The sequence below is a fragment of the Lupinus angustifolius genome, chromosome LG10 (assembly GCF_001865875.1).
Source record: "Lupinus angustifolius cultivar Tanjil chromosome LG10, LupAngTanjil_v1.0, whole genome shotgun sequence".
NCBI classification, from domain to species: Eukaryota; Viridiplantae; Streptophyta; class Magnoliopsida; order Fabales; family Fabaceae; genus Lupinus; species Lupinus angustifolius.
This window is the reverse complement of record NC_032018.1, coordinates 2,558,677-2,582,137: the sequence shown is the minus strand read 5'-3', so window position 1 is coordinate 2,582,137 and position 23,461 is coordinate 2,558,677. Positions and strand designations below refer to the sequence as shown.

The window sequence follows — 23,461 nt, the reverse complement described above, 5'->3', positions numbered from 1 at the left end:
CTGCTTGTTGATTATAGGTCTAGTGTTTCATTGGGCGTACTATGTTTTTGCTCCATTTTTAGTGCTTCGGACAAAATAATCACTTCCACTATACAATTTGAAGGGTGAAAAATGAATGAGACAAGTGATGAAGTTTGTGGATGTTGACCTTATGTTTAATACAATTTACATTATATGATATGGCAAAATAATGACTTACATTATATAATTTGAAGGGTGAAAGAATGATGAGTACAAGTGATAAAGTTGGTGCATGGTAGTAAATTACACTAACACCCTTGAGTTTTAACGAAATTACACAAATCATGTCTCACTTTTTTATACTTATACAAACCCTTAAATTTTATACTTTCATTATATTGATCATCATTGTATGAGAAATAAGTGTAATCTTTTAAACAAAAAATGTGATATGCAATTTAGTTAAACAAAACATTGTATATTATGAATACAATTCCAAATAATGAGTCAATACTTCTTTATTATTTTTGGTTCGTTGCGATATAGTAAAAGAAAGATTTAAACAATATTTCTTTAAAATTGTTATGCATTTTGTAACAAAATAATAATAAAAATACATTGACTTGTATATTATTTGGACTTGTGTCCACAATATACCGTGTTTTGATTAACTTAATTACATTTATCACATTTTTTGTTTAAATATTACACTTATTTCTCATACAGAGGTGATAAGTGTAATAAAAATATAAAAAATTAAGGGTTTGCATAGATGTAAAAAAGTGACGAGTGATTTATGTAATTTTACTAAAACTCAAACAGTATCATTATAATTTACTCTTAACTTTATGTTTACTACAATTTACATTATGATATGAAAGGTGAAAAATTAATGAAGTAACTGAATATTTTTTTGGTGATATCAGCTGTTTGCCATAGCTAGGAAGGAACAGCCAGATTAGGACAGAAGATACTGAATTATTATAATGCCTAAACATGATAATTTCCTAGATGAAGAATCTAATTAAAGAGTATACAAAAATAACACAAGATCAGCTAAATAAGAAAATTTCAATCCATGCTGTAAAATTGCATTTCATAAGAATATAGTAATAGTAATTAACAAAAGCAAAAGATAAGGGAAACAAGGAAAAGCTCCTTGCTAAAAAAGTATAGATTATAAATTACAATCAATGAAGTTGTTGAAAGCATAACCTACATGATTATGAAATTACAACTCTGCAATTTACAAGCTTTGCAATCCCAACCATTTAATTTAGATAGGTATATAATTACCAAAGGAGAACCAGAAAATTGATCCTGGAAAAAAATGATCCTAGATGGATTAATGGTGGAGCCATTATGATTGAAAGCCCCTTCATTAGAAAAGGGATGAAAATGAAGGACCACAACAATTTTTTTATTACATTGAAGTTCTAGCATAATGTAAAAATCTTCTATTATTTATTCTTTTTCTTCAATGTTATCTCTGCTCATCCTTAATTTTGAACTTCAGCTTAATCCTCTGTTCATCCATCATAGATGGTGAAGTTGAGGCCACAGGTGGAACAATAGCTTTGTTAACACCATCATGAGTGGGTCTATTCACCATTATGAGTGGGTCCTTTTGACTCTCTAATTCACTTCTTGCAAATGAAGAACACATGGTTTCTAAAATTGAGACAATAAAGTAGACATTTTTAACAATAGAGTAAGAGCATAAAATACATAAGACATTGATATGAATTGAGTAGAGACTGGTAACATTGATAAGGAAAACAACTGGAGCACCTTACAGCAAATGGATACAAAGAAAAACAGAAAAATAACACTGTAATTGTTTTAGCTTATAAACTCAATTTTCACTAAGCCTCAACATTACCTGGGATGATAGATGTTGTAGTTGCAGCCTCATATGGAACAGCATTGTTAACACCATTGAAACCCGATCTACACTGATCCACTATCTCAGTACTGGCGATTCTAGGGCTATTGTTGATTGGGTCTTTTTGACTCTCTAATTCACTAATGGCAAATGAAGAACACCTTGTCTCTGAAATTAGGAATAGAAATTATAAAATAGATAATGCACAAAATAAATGAGATATAGCTATACTATCATAAAATCATACATTTTCCACCAGGGAAAAGTTCCCAGCATAGAAATTCTATTAATTTTTTTGGAGTATGGCAATCAGAAATCCCAGAACCATTTTAAATGATACAATGCTTGGCAGACAATGCATTAACAATTTAATTTCTACCTGTTATCTGCACTTCCTTAATTGAGAGAATCATTTATTTTCTATCAGTGTGGAGCCATCTTTAGACCATGCTCCATATAGCTAATTCACTGATTTTAACAGAATAAAAATGAACAGAACTTCGGCAGTTAACACCTTAAACTTGTAACTAATAAAAAAGGTCGGAACTGCCATCCCTTCAACTTTTAACTAATTAACTTTAGCAATTAACACCCTAAACTTTCATGAAGTTTTAAACTTAATAGCTAACGTGTTCATGGGAAATAGATAGTTTTGAGGCATGCTGTTTAAGCTTAAATGCTTCCTAAGAAATGAATAGGTTGGTGGTTGAAAAACTCGTGTGGGCGTGGTAACAGACATAAAGCAAAAGAAAGAAAAGGAAGCATTTTAGATGTTTTTCAAAGCTAAAGGGGCTAATTGCCAAAAAGGAAACTTGGCAGTATTTTTGACAAAGACCCAACAATGTTAATATGAATGTTTCCAAAAGTAGAATTATAACCAAAGGATAGGAAACAATTAACTTGCCGTTTATTTCTCCCATATTGATAACCCCATTGAGAAAATCTCTGAACTTCGTTAATACAGTCCTTTCTTGCTCAGCAGAGACCTCTGTCATTCCTTCGCCATAAGGAAATTGCGAAGAAGTCGTGCAGGCATGAGTCATTGACCCAATAGGGGAAGCAGCTGTCACGGACATTGTATCTTGCTCGTCACACATCAAAGCTAAAGTCCCAGGAGACATTGGCCTCCCTTTTGGGACATCATTGCCATCTGAACAAGAATTATCTGGGCTGACTTTATCTGTTTGGTTTGCACTCGAACAGTCATCAACCAAAGCTTTTCCAACTTCACCATCCTTTTGACTTGGCAACTGATCTTGAGTTGAAGAAGCAAGAGAAGTTTCTGTCTGGTCTTCTGTACTCTTTTCCATTGAAATTTTATGGTCTGATCATATTAATAGCAATACTGGTATGAGAAAATTAGTTGTTGTACATTAACAAGGCTGGTATCACTATGCAAGTAATTAGAAACATCAAGTGAACAGAAAACTAGAAGGTTTAGACTCAAAAACTTGTGCAAGAATAAATAACATCCTGTGGACAACGGTTATAGTAGGGTTTCATGAGTTGGTTTCCTGTGTATAAAATGAAAACAGTTAGCAAGATAATGGTATTGGAGAAACAAAGGGAAAAGTAAACCATAGCATTCCAGTTGGGTGGATGACATGGAAAAATACTTCAAGTGTTATTTGTGATCAAAGGCGTCTCAAGCTTAACTTATTTTTTTACCGCATAAAGACTTTTCCTGAAAACAGCCTATCCCCTTGCAGGGGTAAGGCTGCATACATCTACTCTCCACAAACCCGACCAAGTGGGAACTTCATGCATATGGTTGTCCTTTTATAACAAAGACCCGTGATACTACAGTGTCGAATGTAGGGCAGTAAAGAACCAACAAGAGTATAAGCTGTATTGCAGCGACAAGGATGTTGTAGTGGATGAGCAAACACATAAGGTAAGACAAGATGGTAGAAGCTCATGAAAGGTTTTGTTGTAAGAGAAGAAAACCAATAGAAGCACAAGTAAGAGGAGTTTATCAGATACAGAGTAGTCTAATGGTTAAAGGAAGGCTAAAAAAATATCTCCTGAAACCATTAAAAAATACTTAATCTAAATCATCTTTCCAAACACTTGTTTTATGACATAACACAATGGTGTTGTGTGGTCTATGTATTTAACTTCATCTTTTGGGGGAAAACTTTTGTTGTTGAATTTATAACACTCAATCTATCTAAACCCTAATTTGCATGTTATACATGTTTCCATATTAACATAAATGCATCATAGATATTTGCTAAATTGAAATATCTTGATAGGGCAACATGGCAGGTAAAGCAAGAAATAAAATTTCTTTGACAAGTATCTTGCTATTGCAATTTGGCAACCCATTGAAGGAGGTGAACAAAGCATTTGGAACCTTCGCAAGACTGTAAAGCTCTTAGATTTTCATTTTTATGCACTGAAGTCTAGGGCTGTGTTAGAAAGTTATATATGATCTGATGAAGTTTTAAGAGTTAATTTTAACACAATACAAACACATGATTGGGCCATTTATCATGCACACTCATTAAATGGAACTACTCGAAGTTTGGCACTGTTCGGAAAACAAGAAAAGCAGGAAAGTTAGGGGAACGGAGAAAAAGCTTTCCAGGTTACTATCAGTCCATTCATACAAAGAAAGAGTAAAAGTAAATATAATGAACCTCCAGAAACCAAAAACACAGTTGATGATTGGTGATTTATGTTGTCAGTATACCTGTAAGCATCTTTGCAGCTTGTCCAGATCCTAGCATCAGAGCTGAGCAAAGCTCCTTCAGGTGATGTGGTTGTATGATGCCTGCTAAAGGCGACCTTCAACAATAAACAACTCATTAACTAAATGTAGTAAACTTTATTTCATTTCATTTATATAGCAAATATCACCTGTATGGAAATTTTGAAGGACCTAGCGTTGTGGTTCCAACATGAGCTCCTTGGATAGAAGACAAGGATGAGCAAGGTGCTGGACCTCTGACATGGTTTACCTGATGAACATTAAAAAATGGATCATAATAATACTGTATATAAGTCAATCCATGAAAAATTTCCATCATTCAATATAAAGTAGAAAACTCCAGCTAACAATGTGGATGACTTAGTTTATAGATGAGCAGTTAGACTAGTTATTAAATCGTTCAGCCTCGGACTTAATTTGTCATTAAATTTCCAATTTGAAGTTAGAAAGTTGACACATTAGATCAAATCATAGGGAGCTAACTTCAGTTTAGTAACGACTTAATCATGATTAAATGCATCTTTTAAATAAAGTATAATAATGTCAGCTAACAGGAAACTTGTTAAGTGACTAATATGTTAACTGGAATAACTGTTCTTCATTTTTCTGATTTCAGCAATTACCCAATTTAAAATAAATCATGCTATGGCTTATGAGCAAGTTTTACCTGTTGCCCTGACTTGCCGATGGATGGATCCTTGGTTGTTGGTCCAACGAAGGGTCCCTGGCCTTTTCTTTTGCTGGTGGATACCGGAGGCGATGAATAACCAGAAGAACCAATAGCTCCAGTTATGGCAGCATTTGCTGCCTGCTTAATATGCGCCATATTTTTATTTTGATTTCCATGAAACAAAGCCTGTCTCTCTTCACTTCCCTCAAAATTCTTGCAGTCAATGCATTTACAACTTTCAGAACAAAGAACATTGGCTTGGAAGCATTCACAGTACTTCTTGAGGCACCCAGATTTCTTGCAATGGCAACCCTTATTATGCTTAGCTAATATTAAAACTTCCCCAGCCTCCTCCTACATTTATTTTAAAATTCAGATAGTCAACAATATAAGGTCAGAGGTTTTTTGCAAGTAACATTACCAAGTCCAGAAACCTCCACTTTATCATTAATAGAGAGCATATACAATTTTACAAAACGTATTTCTCGAATAATTTAATAACAATCTCCTGTCGTAGGATATTATACCATGCAAAGTCCAACTTCTTCGGAAAATGTGTATTATTGCATGGGCAAGAGATTACTTATCTGTGTCATTTCTAAATAAAATTTAGCATTTTCAATTAACTATCTATCCTCAAGTTGCTAAATAAAAGCACATGTAAATAAAGAAACTAAAAACAAAATGTGTTGGTTGCATCAACATGAAAACTATTTAGAACATTCACACAAGGAATAATTGATCAAAATTATGACTTGGTAAATATGAAATCAACATAATGAAGGGAACAGTGCATGGGCAACTAACGCAACCAATAAGAATCTTTCATAATGAACAACTTGCATCTAGAAGAAGAAGAAATCAGTCATAAGAAAAAAGGCCTTATACATGATTATTCAGTGAAACACCTAACAGAATAGGCAGTTTTTAATTGTGGAAATAAAAATCAGATGAAAAAAGTGAGCTCATATTAATACCGAAAAACATCCCTTTTCTTTTGCATAAAGTCCAACAATAAACTGAAGGAAAAAATAATAGGACCAATACTTGCATCATGCCGGCAAAGAACTTACAATGAAGAAACTTGATGTGCTCCAACACCAACAAAATAAAAGATTATATACAACACTACCTGTCAAAAAAGTTTGACCTACATACCCTTCTATCATGTATTCCATGAGGACTGCTCACAACCTTTGGCCTAAATGCATTTGGATTGCGCTCTAAAGTAGCTTCAACAGCTTCTCGTCTAGCAGCTTCATTTTCAACATTGTTAAAACAATTTACGCAGTTGCAACCATCACAATATATTCCAGATGCAAAACATTCACAATATCTGCTCAAGATATTTTAGAAGTTAGCATTGTATAGCAGCAAATAACTTGGAAGGTGCAATGACCTTTGCTGAAGGTAAAATGACCAAGACAGTAAAATATTTGCAAAGAATACCCATTTCAATATTGTTCAAAGAAAAATATATTGTTGTGCCCCCTTAATTTAGATAAAATTGAGCATAACTTTGGTCATAGGAAGGGCCTTTCTAATATGTTTCCTGGTCAATAGAGTTATCTCATGTTCTCAATTATTTCCATTTTCCTTGAAATTTCAGAAGCATAGAACCAGAAAGTTGATCCCTATAAAACAGATATCATGCTTAATGCAGGTCACTGACTCTCACAGCTGACTATCTCTAACTCACCCATGTAGTTTACAGTACCTTATTTGTAGTATTGCTAGGTTTATAATTTAGATCTTCGCTCAAACACGCCTAACATATTTAATCTTTCAATATACATTTAATTTTTATGGATCTTCTATTAATCAAGGAAAAATTAAAAGCCAAGATAAAAAGGAATGAAACAAAAAACCACACAAGACAAAAGGGAAAGAAGATAATGGAACAAAAGGGAATGAGTCTTTTCATAAAAGGCCACTTACCAGGCAATAAAAATAAAATTCAAATTCCTAAAGTAAAATCAGTAAAGCATAGGTTATATCAGCATAACCATAATTAAATGCTGAGTCATTCATTAAAATTCCTTTTTTTGTTAATATGAAATAAAGAAGAAAAATAATTTCTGACAATAGAAACATGTTACTAGTATATTGCATCTCACGGTTGCAAATGTGAGAACAAATGCGCACACATAGCATGCACACACATGCACTAAACTAATACATCTACAACACATGTTCATGAAATGCACACAGAGCGAGAGAGATTTCTGCTTACAGCTTTAAGCATTTAGAGTGTTTACAATTGCACTGCTTTTTCTTCTTTGGAGTAGTGCCTTTCACTTCGAAGTTAGGCCTTGATCTTGATTTTGGAGAATCTGGTTTCCTGGAAAAGAAAAAGGATGTTGTTAGCTCAAGACCATAACATGTAGCATGAGCTTTTGGATGAAGACATTTGCAATATCCATACAGTCAAAGTGAACATTTTGGTATTGGTTTATTCACACACAAATCCGTAAATTCAAGTTTGTCAAAACATAAACAGATACTCAAAAGGTTAAACTGTATCATTAATTCATTATCAATCAAAACTTCAAATGATTTACCACGTCTACGAAGTCTCTCCTTTACTTCAATCAGTGGCTTATGAAAATCTATAAGCATTGCAATTGTTAAGAAAATATAAAGAATACAGTGAAGATCAATCAAATCATATGACAGTGATTTGAGCATATTATAAATTAGCAACAAAAGATGGGAAGTCTGATCTTGCAATGATATAACGGTACAACCTAAAGTAAAGAAAACAATATGCAAAATAATACTTGCCACAAAAAGTACATACAATTAAATAGCAATTTAAAATGACAAATAATTTAGTTTCAAAAGTAGATACAATTTAAAAGCTACTAACCTAACCAAAATGTATGGAAATTTAAGAATTTGTATTCCTTAGTCCTTACAGCACAACACATGAATATATCCCAACCTTTGAAAGCTACACCCAGAATGGAAATTACTATAAACAACTTTTTTACTTGTGTTTGCAAGAAAACTTTCAATAGTAAAGTTCCTAACTAATGTAAGCCCATAACAAAAGCAATTTAGAACTCCCACCATCTTTTTCCCAAATGAAGGCAATATTACAATGGATCAATATAAGCCAATCACAATCATGTTAATCAGATTGGAAGCCAAAAGGAAACAGGAAAAATGATGTGCATGGAAAAATTAATTGCAAACCAATGCATGTTTTTTGTCCAAGACCCTCAGTAATCAAGAGTCACTTTGTAACTCGGCTAACTTCAGAACCAATTATTTTCATTCACAAAACTCGACCCTGAGATCTTGATTAAGTAGAACTGAACTCCTTGTCACTCAGACCAAGGCATTGATTGCAAACACATACATTGCACATACATTCCAATCCCACATAGAAAAAAATTCAAATCTTCCACACAAATCCTGATTCCCAAGATAAAGCTATATATTATTAGCATAATAAACATAATCAACCGAAAGAAAAGGGAATTCACATGAATTAAAAAGGTCCTATGTTTGCACAGATTTTGAACTTTTCTCATTCAGTGGCGATCAAGACAATAAAAAATTAAAAGCAGCAAGCATGCAATATATCATTTTACTCAAATAACTGCAGTCACACAGTTTCAACAAACTCACCCAACCCTCATGGAAGGATGAAGTATTGGCGGAAGCACCGGCATGGCAATAACCGGTTTTGGCATCAAAGGCTGCAGCTGCGGTTGCGATTGAGAGGCTGTGAAATCGAGCTGCCTAGCCAGCTTCTTCGCCGGAACATCCAACGGCGTCGTTACTGCCGCTGAAGCAACAGCTTCAGACGATAACACATTCTTGGGAGTGCAATCACTCCCCTCACCTTCTCCCATCAGATGAAAATTCAAAAATGGGAAATTGAAATACTGAATTTCAAAAATCCAATTTCCTATTTCTCCATCAAAAAAAAAAATAAACAAACTAAAAATTCACATCAAATTCAATACGATTTCACTGTGAATTCCACGTCCCTCTTACTCCTTCAATTTATTTATTTTTGAAGAATCCACTCCACACACAATATTTGATTTTATTCACGCTAAAATAACAACAATAATTTCAACAAAAACCAGCTCCATTTAACCGAGACTCATATTCGAAACCCTAAAAATCAAAAACCACAAAGCGATTGCGATTTTTGAAGCTCATGATGAAAGCGCCGAGTTCAACAAAAAGCTGAGAAATTCGAAGGTTCTAGAGATTTTGATATCAGAATGCAAGGAAGAGAAAATCCTAATGTGATAGAATGAAGTTGCATATAGAAGGTTCTAGAAAATGAAGAAGAAACTGCGATTTGCAGAAGAAAGGGTCTGAATGAAGAAGAAGTTACACACTCACTCCCTCTTTCTTCTAAACTTTTGAAAATTCAATTTTGTGTGAATATTCGACGGTTAGATTTTGATGACTCTGACATCGGACGGTCTGTGATGAGAATATTTATCGGGTGGTCAAAATTCATAGAATGGTCGATTGTTTTTCGTTTTGGGCCGTTGGATTGAGGTTTTATTTGAAATGATTTTCCACGTTGGATTTATGGGTGCAATTTTTCTCGCACGTATCTGTGTTTCCATTTGATCATGATTCTAAAATATTAGATAAAAAGTGTCATCACTGAACACGTTCTCATTTAAGAAGAGTATGCAATTTTATATCATTATAAGAGAAAACATTATTTCTAGAATTTGAATTGATACATTACAGAGTACAGACTATTATATCATTACATTAAAAAACCTTTGCTGAAAAATATTTGATGTGAGGATGAAATTTATTATAATAAATTAACATAATTGGTTTGAATATTATACATGGTTATTAAATCATAAAAGTTAATACAGAGAGGAAAATATTTGAACTCACATGTAAGATATTATTTGTATTGTTAATGTATTATTCATCATTTATATTTAATTATTATTGATTTTTAAATATATGTAATAGGTATGAATTGTAAAAATGCATATACTACATTCATAAAGAATAAGTTAAAATTAAAGATTTAATAAAGTTGTTTATGAAGTTAATATAGCATTAGTCATTAATGTTGATAGTTTTTATCTAGAGTAACCACAATAGTTGTTTTTATTGAAGTAATATTATTTTTACTTTGTTTTTTAATGTGTCATTTTTAATTTCTTATTTTTGTTCTTAAATAAAAACAACTATTTGTTTTTGTTGTTTTTGGTCAAGGGAAAGTGATAAAAGAGCTAGATGTTGTGAGATCTAAATAAGAATAACAATAATGTTTACCATTGTGTAAAAAAACATATGTGATTCTTATTTTATATGGAGTTGTAATAAATTATAAAATAATATACATAACCAAATAACAATGATGGTCAATATTAATGATAAATAATGTACAAATAACAAATTAGGAATATTTTGACGATGAATTTTTTTAATAAGAAATCCATTTAGTAATTTAGAATAGTAATCAATATTTTATACATGTTTCATCTTATGCATAAGAATAATATAATATAAATGCCTATTAAACTCTTAAAAATATAATATATTTATAAATACATTTAAAATGGTCATTATTAATATAAAGGAAAATTTCATATAACCCCTCAAATTTTATGTGTTTTGCAAATAGACATCGTAAACTATTTTTCTTTCTATTTATTACTTGAACTTTAACTATTGGTGAAATTGGTCCATACATACAATTTTAAATTACTTACGAAATTAGAATTAATACATTATAAAAATATATAATTTGTACCATATACACTCTTTTTTTGAAATGAGTTTTACAGTTACAAAACAAGGAAAGAAATATAAGTCATAAATAATTATTTAATAATTATCATTAAAAAAATATAATCTGTACTAGGAGTGTTCACGGTCTATTTGGATCAGTTTTTAGGCAAAAAATGATCCGATCCAAACACATAATTAACATATGGTCTGGATCGGTCTTGTCTGTTTATATTAAGATGTCCGATCCAATCCGATCCAAATATAATATGCGGTTTCGGTTCGGTTTGGATCGGTTTTTTTTATAAAATATTAAAATTGCACTTATATTCAAAACTCATAAAAATGATTAATTATTAAGTATAAAACAACAATAAAAATAGTGTTCAACAACATTAAAATGTGTACAACAATAATATAAGTAAACAACATCATAAAATAGTAATAAACAATAAGACAATAATAATAAAAGTATAAAATAGTAACAACAATAACAAGATATCAATCATAACAAGACAACAAAACAACAAAATATCAATATTAATAATAAGAGAATAATGTATATCCTGATGTGAGGAGGGAAGTTATCTCCTCACACCCATTCATTGATAGATATTTGTATTACTTTACTTTTTGTTTTCTTATTTATTTTTAAAATAAGTAAAAAATAACCATGTGTCAATACCTAACCGGTGTAAGGAGAGAAATTATCTCCTCACACCAGGAGATACTTCATCCTCTAATAATAATATGAGCATCGGTAATGTAATTTTAACCGTTATAATATTCCACCGATGATTAATAACAATAATACTTTCACAACAATAATACTTGAATCCTCTCTATTTGGTTATGAGATTGGTTTAAAGTTCTAAAAAAGTGTATCAAATATAATCAATATGATTTAAAACATAGCAACATATATATAAGTGTGTTATAGAATATAACAAATAAAATATAGGTACAATTTTGAGTTGGGACTTAAGATTAAGTTTGGAAGACTTCAAAGTATTACACACTTAAACTTTACATACAATTTCGGTCCGGTCTAGATCGGTCTGGATCCAAGAGGTCTTTAAAAAATAAGTCCAACACGATCCAAATGCATTCGTTTTTTGCAGTTTCGGTCTATTTTGGATCGGTTTTCGGTTTTATTGTTGGACCGGACTGGATTTGAACACCCCTAATTTGTACATATATCCTCTCTTTTGAGATGAGTTAGCATAATTACCAAACAATGAAGAACACATGTTAATAAAAAAGAGAGTAAATATTAACAGTAAAGTTACAAAGCCTGTTTAGAAATAATGGAGTAGAGTGAGTACTAGAATCAAAGTAGAAGAGTAGAATAGTGCAATAACGAGATAAAGAGGGCAATTTACTAGCAATGAAAGAAAATTTACTTGTTAATTCCATTTTCATTCTTAATAATTTAAGATTATATGTACGTAGAGACCAATTTCACCAATAATTAAAGTTTAATGAATAATTAAGAATAAAAAAGTTTATGGTGTCTACTTGCAAAACACATAAAGTTTAAGGGGATTTTATGAACTTTTTCCTTAATATAATTATGAGTTTATAGGTTAGTTACTTATTAAATAAGCATAGAATATAATAAAGTAATGTATTTTTCGATAGATAAAATAATAGCAATCACAATGGTTGCTCTTAATGGAAAAAGAATATTTTTACTTTGCTTTCCACCGTGTCATTCTTATTTTATGACTTTTGTTCTTAAATAAGAACAATTCTTCGATTGTTCTTAGCTAAGAGAAAGCGATGAGAGAGATAGATGTTGTGGAAAAAGGTAGATGTCATGGGATACAAACAAGAATCAAAATGATATTTGTTATTGTGAGAAAAATATATATGTTATTATTATTTTATAAAAAATTATAATAAATTATAAAATAATGTGTTGTATCAAAATAATAATGAATTATAAAATAATGTGTTGGTATCAAAATAGTAATGAAAATTTTACTTGGTGAGATGCTCTCATTAGCTCATTCATAAAACACAACTAAATACACATTAAAACAAAAGTGAGCCCTTAAATTTGGTACCCCAAAAAGCATGAGCCAGCATAACAACACCGATCTGAGCGCACACATTGCTGCCTATCTTTAACTTTGCTTTTATAAAATCAACCATTCTTTTTGTTACCTATGTTTAAATTTGTTGGTTGAATTTTTAGCCAACATTAGAACTACTTATTCCTTTTGTTGAGATCATTTGATTTTTTATATAATTCAACAACGAGAATTAACTGTTGTGGTAACTTAACTGTCCTCTTTTGTTAGAAGAATCAAAGCTTCAATCATGAAAAGAGTATTTCTTTATAATAGAACATAGAACAAAAAATCAACCCTTTCACAAAATAGGAACGAAATCTATTTCAAATAATAAATAAGGAATCTCTCCTTTAATTGAGAGACAAGTACATGAGTTTTTCTTTGTTTTTAATGGTAATAGTGTCATTTCATTATAATTAGAAAGACAAATTTGTCATTAAAGATTATGTCTTTCTTTGTTTTTTAATGTAATTGTCTCTTCATTAATAGTGAGGATCCTAACTCTTTAATAATATGGTAGCCTAATTTCATGGATATCTCATTAAAGTGTTGGCATGAAAAAGTTTTTACCTTTTTACATTCCTGGAAATGAAAGTTTAGATTCTCATATATTAAGTTAGAATGTGATTCCCATATTTCACATTGTGAAGAATATAACCTAAATTATAATGGCAACCAAACACTACTCAGAACAATGATGTAAAAACCTTACCGAAATGATAGATTAGGGCTAATGCTAAAGATACTAAATTTTAACATAAGAGTACATGTAAGCCTTCTTGATATTATTTTCTATGTGACAGTTATAATCATAACATGTGTTTTTAAGGGTAAATATATAATTTTATTATAACTAAATAATAAAAATGTTATTACATATTTTTTTTACTTTGAAATATCTTTCTTTTTCCATATTGAAGATGATTGTCATTCCCCACACATTGGTAAAAAAAATTGTTGATATTTTCTATATTGCTATTTGAAAAACATGAAACTAATAAAAACACAACATCACAATAACAATTAAAGCAAATAACTAAAATAAGTCATAATATTTGTATGCTCCTTATAAGCAAAGTATTAACTTATAAGTTAATTTAGTCTTGTAAATGAATTATAAAATTAAAAAGTGATGAATTAGTTTATTAAAACAGAAGTAATATAATTTAACAATGAATAGTTATATAATGAAATAACTATTTAGATTTTAGATCATAGTTTATTTTTTATATTAAAAGTAGATGTTGGGGCTAAATAACGTAGCATAAGACAAGGAATTAAACAAGTGGCTTTTGGATGGGTCATGGGTGTGAGACACAATTGACGTAATAGGACAGACAAGACTGAGAGTGGATTTAAGATCTCATGATTATGCTCGGGTGGTCCTATAAAAGTGTATTAGTTAATGTGTTATTATTTATGATTGATCATAAAAATAGTTATTTTTTAATTTAAATGTACTTTTACAACCAATCACAAACAATGTCATATAAAATGACACACTTTAGTATAGGAGATGTGCTCCCTTATGCTTATTATATCATCACACCTGTCCTTATCCTATAGGGAACCGTGTCATGCCGCGTGTTACTATACCAACTATGTCCTTTATTCACATTCAAATAGGACACTTATTTCATTCTTATTCTTACTTATTACTAATAATATTTATATAAGATAAAAAAATATGTGTACTATAAAAGTTTTATATGTTATCACTATATTATTCATTACTCATATTTAATTAAAATTGATTATAAAAAATAATAAAAATAAATTAGAGATAATATGATAATTGTGTATAAATTTTTATATTAACAATATATATATTACACTCCTTATATAATATGTTAAAAATATGTCATTCAAATCCAAATATATTAGTAAAAAAAAGTTAACTCACACAAAATGATAGTTTCATTACCCGGACTTAGTGGTTTGAATATGTGCCAAAAGTTAATATGATAGACATTGTAATTAATTTAACCTCTAGATCTCGGAGGAAGAAAGATGTTAAGAACTAACAAATTGTTACTGAGATGAGATAATGTTATATTGGATCTCTAAGTATCTTAAGAGAACAAGTCACAACTCTGATTAGAAGAATCGGAAGAGAAATAAATTAACTTTTTAGCCATAAGATGATGTTTTAGCTTCTAGGTAAAGAAGGTATCTGACGATTATTACTCACATTAACCAAATTTAATTTTTCAGTCATCCTAAAATCTAACATAGTCTTATATAATTAGACCAACTTCTTATTGTTACGATAGGTTAACTTTGATATTTCAAAAAATCGTGATGGACAACATGATGATGGAAAAGTTTTAACATGAATAACATAAACATAATTGTGGCTTGTTCATCCATAAACTTGAAATTAAGCTTTGTTGATGGTAATTAGTTAAAAAAGAATTACCCGGTAGAAATGGTTTATGTTAGGCTTGTGGGACATTCCGGTTCCTTCCAAAACCAACAAAGTAATTGAATCCAATCTCTTTCGCTCTCTCCTTTTGAATATGGTTCCTTCGCAAACCAGCAACACTCACGGCGCACGATAGCTTTTTCATGTTTACCCCACCTTATATTATCCTCTATTCATAACAAACTATTCTTCTGTTTTCAAATCCAAATCCAAATCAACTTATCTCACTTCATCGGAGTCACAGAATCTGTGTTGGTCTGTTCATTGGTGCGTATTCAGCTCCTTCTTTTTTATCATATCTTATTTCTATCCTTTTCTTTTCATTTCATTTATCTCGATTCAACTATTCGGTTTTTGTTTTAAATTATATGAAAATAGTAATAAAATAAGGTTTATTATTCATTTCTCGAATTGTATTTGAATCGTTACTCCAATTAATGTTTAGTAATCTTTTGGAAAAATCAGCAAGGTTAAACTGATCAAACTGTGATTTGTAAGTTATATTATTATCAGTAATGATTAATTAGTTTTTCTATCTGATGAAGTTAAAGTTGCAAAACAGCATAGGAATCATATGGTATTATTATTGGGTGCTATGGAAGAAGTATCAGATTTTTCTAGCCATTTAAGTTGCAAGGATTTCTGTAGCTGCAGTTCATGCTTGAATTCCAATTTAAGCTAGGATATGGTGGAATACGAATAATATATTATACTAGTTTTCTTCACTTTTTCTGGGAGGAGATTGATTGAAATGCTATTTTGGGGGTGTTTGGAAAAACTTATAGCTTATTTGGGCTCATCAGAACAACTTAAAGAAATAAACTTTTCAAAATAACTTAAAAATTAGCTTATGGTTTTCTTATAAGCTCTTTTTCACTTATTTCATTAAGTTTATCAAAGAAGATTATGAAAACAAACCATTTTTAGCTTAATTAAAAAAGTTCGTTGGATAAAGCGCTTAATTAAACTATTTACCAAATGCGCACAAAATTTCTTAAGAATTAAGAATTATACTTGCATTAGAAGAGAAACGAGCTATACATATTTTGAGGTTCAGTTTGTTGTGTGTCACAGTACAATTACAATCCATTGAGCTGTTAAACTGAAATTTAGTTCACTTTGATGAGCTTTCATGTAATATATATTAGACCAACTTTTTACATATTTAGAGAATTGTTCCTTACTGACACTACCCAGTTATGATGATTCAGGAAGCAGGCAGGTCATATATTGGCATGTTGGGTCATCATTGTGAAACTTCGTCTATATATAAACGCACACCTTCAAGAGATTATTCAAGCATGATAGATGTGGAAGAAAACTCAGGTTACCCCGCTTTTGATCCTTGATTATATGACATTGTTGTGGAATATAACATCCAACCTAAATACATTCTCTGAAGAATTTCTTTCCTACGTGTGAGATTATTGCCATCTTTCCAGCAGAATCCTTTCAGTATCGCATTGTTCAGAAGAAATAGTTTTTATTCCTATGGCTTTTTGTATTATTTCTACTATTGAGTATTGATCATTGATAATTTGCAATTTGACTGTAACAGCTGAAAGTGATAATTGAAAAGATGGCCCATGTTAATGATGCACCGCAAATTTTAATCAGTTTTTCAATAGTGCTAACTATTAATGGTGCTTTTTTCATGCCTCAGATCTTTTAGACAACAGTTTGGATAAAGAAACCTCAAATCCTTCATGGAAGCTTTCTTTGCCACATGTACTCACGGCAACCATTTCTTCTTTCTTATTTGGATACCATCTTGGGTTCGTGCTTTCTCAGTTTTCCCTCTACCATGCCCTTTCTTTGTTTATTAGTTTTAATTGATGACCCATTAAATATTTCAATGTTGATCCTTTGTTCTTTTTGGGTTCTATCCAGTGTAGTTAATGAACCACTTGAGAGAATTTCCTTGGATCTTGGCTTCAATGGAAATACCTTGGCAGAAGGTGAGTTAGATGATTCAAAAACCATGGATAATTTAATGGCCTATTATAAATTTATAATAATTAAACCTTCTTCGATATCAAATGAAGGTCTGGTGGTGAGCATATGTCTTGGTGGTGCTTTGATTGGATGTCTACTGAGTGGCTGGATTGCCGATGGGGTGGGTCGTCGTAGGGCTTTTCAGTTGTGTGCTTTACCAATGATAATCGGTGCTTCTATGAGGTTATACTTCCTGAACCAAGATATATTGCTTGTTTTACTCTGTTTTTCTCATTGAATAATTGAAACATTCCTTTGCGATTTATGGTTTTGTCCCTCTGTATTGCCTTTGATGTGCTACAATTTAATTTAAAGTTCATTCATCATAACTTTCCAAATAGGATAATTAGTTATTTAATATACGTTCCTGTGGTTCTTTCTGTGGATAATGTTAGCTTGTCATTTCATACTGTTGTAGTATAGCAAAGATACATTTTTATTTCCTATCATTTTGATGTCATGGCAAAATATAAATTAGCATGGATTGGTCTTCGGAACTGGTAAGATTAATAGTGCTCCATCAATTGATTGATATGTCTGCCTATAGTTTTTATTTATTAATTTTAAAGTTTCATCCTAACATTATAACAAAAGGTAGACCATAAGGCGTGGATTTTGAATCATAAATGGCATCGTTCATTGTGATAATTGTACATACTTTTCTGTTTCTAAATGAAAATTGTTACAGGTAGATATTTTGTAAGGGATGTATAGTTTAAAGTAATGATTATGACTTTCAAGAAAAAAATTGATGGATAAATAGTTCAATGGTCATTCTAATCAATGCACCTATACACAGATGTAGATCGTAATAAATCACACTACTAACTATCTAATTATTTATATAAGAAAAGACATTTTAAAAATCAATAGTAGTAAATAAAAATTATAAAAAAAAACTAAATGTGAAAAAAGAATCTAGAATAGTTCTGTTATGTATAAAACCGCTTATCTCAAATTAATTTTAGTTGAGTCGCTCTCTAATACTTGCTTTCAGTCATAACGGTTGTATGTAGAATTTATTTTTATGGTATTGATATAATTAAGCAGGTTTGTGATGGTTGTGCAAATAAGATTTTCTACCCATAAAATGTTTTCCAAATTGAATTAATCTATACTGCTTTATCATATATGCCGCTTCATCAGATTAACCTTAACAATATGACATCACTAACGTAAAAGACTTCATAAAGTGCACATGTAAAAATATTAGTATATATATATACATAATAAAAAAGGCTAGAATTTAGTGAGGGCACTGGCCCTCACTGTCTTGTATATAGATCCGTCCCTGATTATATGAGTACTACAGTTGGTGTAGTTTTCTGGTTTCTATACTTATATCTCTGATCCCGTGATGGATATAACTTTGATCAAGTAGGCCATGGCAGATTTTTGTTTATATTCATATATAATTTCTTATGGATGGGTCGCTCATTGGCAAGTTCTGCATTTTCAGTGCAGCAACAAACAACTTGTTTGGCATGCTTGTAGGAAGGTTATTTGTTGGGACTGGCCTGGGTCTAGGCCCTCCTGTTGCCTCACTCTATGTGGCAGAGGTAAGCAAATGGTTGCTTTGTTTCTTAGACAAATCTAAAAACTTACTTGGTTATTCATCTAATTACTCTCTTGAATGGCAGGTTTCTCCTGCTTTTGTACGGGGTACGTACGGAGCATTCATCCAGATTGCAACATGCCTTGGACTAATGGGGGCTTTACTTATTGGAATCCCTGTTCACAAAATTCCTGGATGGTATAATATAAATCTCAAATTAATGTTATGTTACCATTATAATACGATCTTTTAAAAGTGCACCCTGTATATTTTGTTTCTCAGGTGGCGGGTTTGTTTCTGGCTATCTACCATTCCTGCTGCTATACTTGCTCTGGCTATGGTCTTCTGTGCAGAGAGTCCACATTGGTTATACAAGGTTAACTCCTAAAGTATTTCATCTTAGATTTTATATTTTATCATCATTTTGTTTGTAACTTGTTGAGGGTTAGCCTTTGCGCAACGATAAAGTTGTATTCATCCACCTTCCATAGACCCCACCAAGTGATAGCCTAGTGCAATGGGCTGTCCTTTATTTGTAACTTGCTGCTGTATTTGTTTGGATGCCTTGGAATTTCTATGTTGATTATGCAGATAGTTTGTTGAAGATGTCCTCTTATATTGCCTGTTTCTTTTTACTTTTGCAATTAATGGATGCTTGATTATCAAGTGTAACAACAGAAACTCCAGAATATAAAAATCGTACAGGGTGACTGTGCAAACTCCTATGTTGCTTATTTAACCTGTCAATGCTGATTATATGTACTTAGTTTCTTTCTAGTGATGACATTTAGACTTTAAAATGAAGTGGAATTAGATGCAAACAGTTTTCTGCCTACTTTATTTTACTTGCCCCCTCTTGCTGGCCTTATCCCCTTCTCTTTTTAGTCTTAATAGGTTTCTCATGTTTTAGGATAGTTTGATCCTATTAGTGGGCAAAAAAACAGAATAATTCATTTCCTAGTGTTCATAGTCTAAGTTGTATTTTATTTTATTCATTATAATTACAACATTAAGGATCTTAGAAATCATAATACTTTCACAATAGAGACCATAAGGGAGGTGGTTACTACCTCTATGCATTGCTAGGGTCAAAGAGAAGATCTTCGATGTCCTTTGCTCAAAGAGCTTGAAACCTAGTTTCTATTACTTGGTTTCCTTTACTATTCTTTAGCAGTGTGCAGTTTATTGATGGTGACTTGGTGAGGAAAAAAATAGCTTATGGCCAGGAATAGGACATGTTTCTTATATATAGGGTAAAACCCCTTCAATCCAATATGCTCCATCAAGTTAATGGTCTTTCAGAAACAACCTCCCTTTTATCCATTTTTGATATAGCTCATTAGTTTTAATTACTTATTTACTAAATCCACTACATGTAACGTGCAACTCACACGAGACATACTAAGACATTTTAAGTCTTACACATAGTTCTTGAAAGCTTCTACTACCTCCTATGAATGCTATCAATATCCTATTTGATACAAAACTTTAAGAGTGTGATTAACACTTGCCAGATATGGTTTAATAATTTTTGGTCCTCATTAGTGGGCGAGACAATGAGGATAGTTCATGTTCTAGTGTTTGTGGTTCTTGAAAGTTTCTTCTCACCTCTCTCTCCATTAATGTTCATTCCTGCATCTGTGCCTCCTCATCTTTTACATAATTGTTGAACATTCCTCTCTATTGTGATATAGCAAGGAAGAATTGCTGAAGCCGAAGCTGAGTTTGAGAGGCTTTTGGGTGCACCAGAAGCAAAATATGCAATGTCGGAGTTATCCAAGGCAGATAGAGGAGATGATAATGATACTGTGAAGCTCTCAGAATTGCTTCGAGGCCGCCATTTTAAAGGTATATATTTTTTCCTGATTTATCTTTGGGATATCTGTGAGTGTATTTGTCATCGCTATCTTGTCACTGGTTTCTTTAGGCTTCCAAAAGTTATGTTTTATTCACGAGTTCGTTTTGCAGTTGTTTTTATTGGGTCATCCCTATTTGCTTTACAACAGCTATCTGGTATAAACGCTGTATTTTATTTCTCTTCAACTGTTTTTAAAAGTGCTGGAGTGCCATCAGACCTTGCAAATGTCTCCATAGGAATTGTTAATTTGTCAGGTATTGATACCTTCTGGTTGCAAGTTATAGATCAAAAGTTGTGTTATTCTATTCGTAATAATGGATTTTTTGTGTGCTTTCCTCAGGATCTATCATTTCAATGATTTTGATGGATAAGCTAGGAAGGAAGGTTCTACTGTTCTGGAGTTTCTTTGGCATGGTAAATTATGCCTAGATGTCCTGAAATATTTTTTATTTAACATCCCATTGTAGCATATCATGATGATGGTTTTAAGGCTGACTCGTGACTTTTCATTTTTTAAAATCCTGAGCTGGTGCTTATGGTAAGAGAAGAGGGGAGGGGTATTTGGAATATGAACTAATGCCAGCATAAACCATTTCGAAATAGGAGAAAAGGACCTTAGTTGTGTTGTGGTGTCTGTATTGCTTTGTATTTTAGATAAACATGGTCTCTAATAAGTATTTGTTATATTCGTACTGGACAGGCAATAGCAATGGTCGTACAAGCCACAGGAGCAAGTTTGCTTGTATCAGGCCTGGGAGCCATGTACTTCTCTGTTGGTGGCATTTTACTGTGAGTATGCTTTACATATCAATCTGATTCTTCATAGATGCACGTATAATGCAAATAATGGGTAAAATGAAATTCATGTTTCTAGAAATAGTGGCATGCATTTTCTTAGCTGTACCACTTATGATTTTAAGGTGGTGGTTAGATTATGTGTGATCTTTTTGAAGAGAATAATTAAGTTTGTTTCCTATTAGCAAAAAAAAGGAAAAGAAAAGACAGTCATGGGTCAGTCATAATCATATATGTCAAATGAGAAACGAGAGGAAGGTGTAAAGGCATAATATGTTGATGCTTGTAATTGAGCTTTGTAGATTTTCTGTGTTGAGTTCAGTGAGAAATTATTTATTATTGGTATCATTGTCAGAGAAACCATGGTGCTATAATTAGAACTTTTTTGTAGTAATTATCAATCAGAAAAAATCATCAAGTGTGAGAGTACAGTACACCCTCTTACTCTGTAAATATAGATGGAATTGAGGACCAATTGATAACAAATGGAAACTTCTGCTTCCAATTACATCATAGTCCTCATTATCCAAGATCTAGAAGGTCTGTGAAGTGTACATGATTGTCACTTGGAACAGTCACAAAGCCGTAGGGGTGCATGCATGCAGTTCCTTTTAGGCAATATAGCTGAATATGAAAACTTGATGATACTTCTTTGTTGCAGGTTTGTCTTAACATTTGCCCTTGGGGCTGGCCCAGTTCCAGGTCTCCTTCTGCCAGAAATCTTTCCTAGTCGAATCAGAGCCAAAGCCATGGCAGTCTGTATGTCAGTGCATTGGGTAATTTTTTTCTGCCTCACTGATTTGCAATTTCTATTGTGTCCTGTTATCTCAACTGTATCATCTACATAATAAATACCATTTAATGTGGATGTGTTTGGTTGGTTAGGTTCTACCGACCACCATTATTGAATGAACAATGTGAATCTTGAATTTCATGCATTCTTCCGCAAACTACTGAAAATTTATTAAGATTTGTTCTCATAATGACTTAGAATAAGGGGCAAGCTGATTATTTGCATTCTTTCTGCAGGTTATAAATTTCTTTGTTGGATTACTGTTTTTGCGTTTGCTCGAGAAACTTGGTGCACAACTCCTCTACTCTATATTTGCCAGCTTTTGCATGATAGCAGTAGTTTTTGTGAAAAGAAATGTAGTGGAAACCAAAGGGAAGTCACTCCAAGAAATTGAGATTGCACTTCTTCCACAAGACTAGAAGTTCTTATGAAGCTCCTTTATTGAATGTAATTTTGAATAGTTTCAGCTTTCAGTGTCAGCTATGAGCATGTTGCATTTCATCAATTTTCATCCACTTTAATAGTAAAAAGGAGAAGCTCATGGCAGAAACTATGCACTGTCTGTAACACTGATACTTACACAAGAAGCTTATTGTATTAAGTAGCAAGTATGATTGAAATATAATAAACGAGTTGTGTTGATGCTACATTCTGCGGCTTACAACACTATGCAGTGTTGTGTTTGGACATGTAGAATCTCTGATTTTAGGCCCACTCAAAGGAATGTATTTACACAATAGAAATCAGTGTATCCCTACACTGCCACAATGTATTTATTGTACGCAGTATATGTAGTATATTTATCCATGTATGTACATGAAATAATTTAGTCTGGCGAATTGATATTGAAATTTTTTTGAGTTTCTTGGTGAGATTTGGTGATTTATGCTAGTGGAAGGTTGTTTAGAAGGGTGTTTTCGTGTAAAAGACAACCTATTTAACTACCCATATTTGGTAACTAGATTTGGCTGGATTCAATAAATTCACCTTTGCATGC

At 31.9% G+C, this 23,461-nt stretch overlaps 2 protein-coding genes across 6 annotated transcripts; one reads left to right on the top strand and one right to left on the bottom strand.

The window, feature by feature from the left end:
• Nucleotides 1-23,269, top strand: LOC109358343 (probable plastidic glucose transporter 2). 4 transcript variants are annotated; one of them, XM_019602513.1, is made up of 14 exons: nucleotides 1-6; nucleotides 11,823-11,826; nucleotides 16,684-16,794; nucleotides 17,132-17,243; nucleotides 17,359-17,426; nucleotides 17,514-17,646; nucleotides 18,923-19,022; nucleotides 19,104-19,216; nucleotides 19,301-19,394; nucleotides 20,713-21,130; nucleotides 21,217-21,290; nucleotides 21,577-21,665; nucleotides 22,333-22,447; nucleotides 22,701-23,269. In XM_019602513.1, exons 3-14 carry the CDS (start codon nucleotides 16,704-16,706, stop codon nucleotides 22,881-22,883), a joined length of 1,590 nt encoding a protein of 529 aa, XP_019458058.1. In that variant the 5' UTR covers nucleotides 1-6; nucleotides 11,823-11,826; nucleotides 16,684-16,703; the 3' UTR covers nucleotides 22,884-23,269. The 4 variants fall into 4 exon arrangements, with proteins under 4 accessions (XP_019458058.1, XP_019458057.1, XP_019458060.1 ...); XM_019602512.1 differs by lacking the exons at nucleotides 1-6; nucleotides 11,823-11,826 and adding an exon at nucleotides 15,528-15,735 and having other exon boundaries at nucleotides 16,680-16,794; XM_019602515.1 differs by lacking the exons at nucleotides 1-6; nucleotides 11,823-11,826 and adding an exon at nucleotides 15,648-15,735 and having other exon boundaries at nucleotides 16,666-16,794.
• On the bottom strand, nucleotides 1,098-9,589 carry LOC109358342 (protein tesmin/TSO1-like CXC 6). Of its 2 annotated transcripts, none has more exons than XM_019602510.1 (9): nucleotides 8,866-9,589; nucleotides 7,463-7,570; nucleotides 6,388-6,565; nucleotides 5,227-5,583; nucleotides 4,709-4,809; nucleotides 4,542-4,636; nucleotides 2,751-3,170; nucleotides 1,844-2,014; nucleotides 1,098-1,632 (listed from the first exon to the last, which is right to left on the bottom strand). In XM_019602510.1, exons 1-9 carry the CDS (start codon nucleotides 9,090-9,092, stop codon nucleotides 1,445-1,447), a joined length of 1,845 nt encoding a protein of 614 aa, XP_019458055.1. In that variant the 5' UTR covers nucleotides 9,093-9,589; the 3' UTR covers nucleotides 1,098-1,444. The 2 variants fall into 2 exon arrangements, with proteins under 2 accessions (XP_019458055.1, XP_019458056.1); XM_019602511.1 differs by having other exon boundaries at nucleotides 2,751-3,140.

Bases quoted from the DNA above. Each gene is read 5' to 3' on its own strand.
- LOC109358342 (XM_019602510.1), bottom strand. From the start codon at position 9,092: ATGGGAGAAGGTGAGGGGAGTGATTGCACTCCCAAGAATGTGTTATCG. The intron at 5,584-6,387 runs GTATGTAGGTCA...AAATAAATGTAG, and splicing joins ATGGAATACATGATAGAAGG to GAGGAGGCTGGGGAAGTTTT. The intron at 4,637-4,708 runs GTGATATTTGCT...TTATTGTTGAAG, and splicing joins CCTTCAAAATTTCCATACAG to GTCGCCTTTAGCAGGCATCA.
- LOC109358343 (XM_019602515.1), top strand. From the start codon at position 16,668: ATGATGATTCAGGAAGCAGGCAGGTCATATATTGGCATGTTGGGTCAT. The intron at 21,666-22,332 runs GTGAGTATGCTT...TCTTTGTTGCAG, and splicing joins TCTGTTGGTGGCATTTTACT to GTTTGTCTTAACATTTGCCC. The intron at 22,448-22,700 runs GTAATTTTTTTC...TTCTTTCTGCAG, and splicing joins TCTGTATGTCAGTGCATTGG to GTTATAAATTTCTTTGTTGG.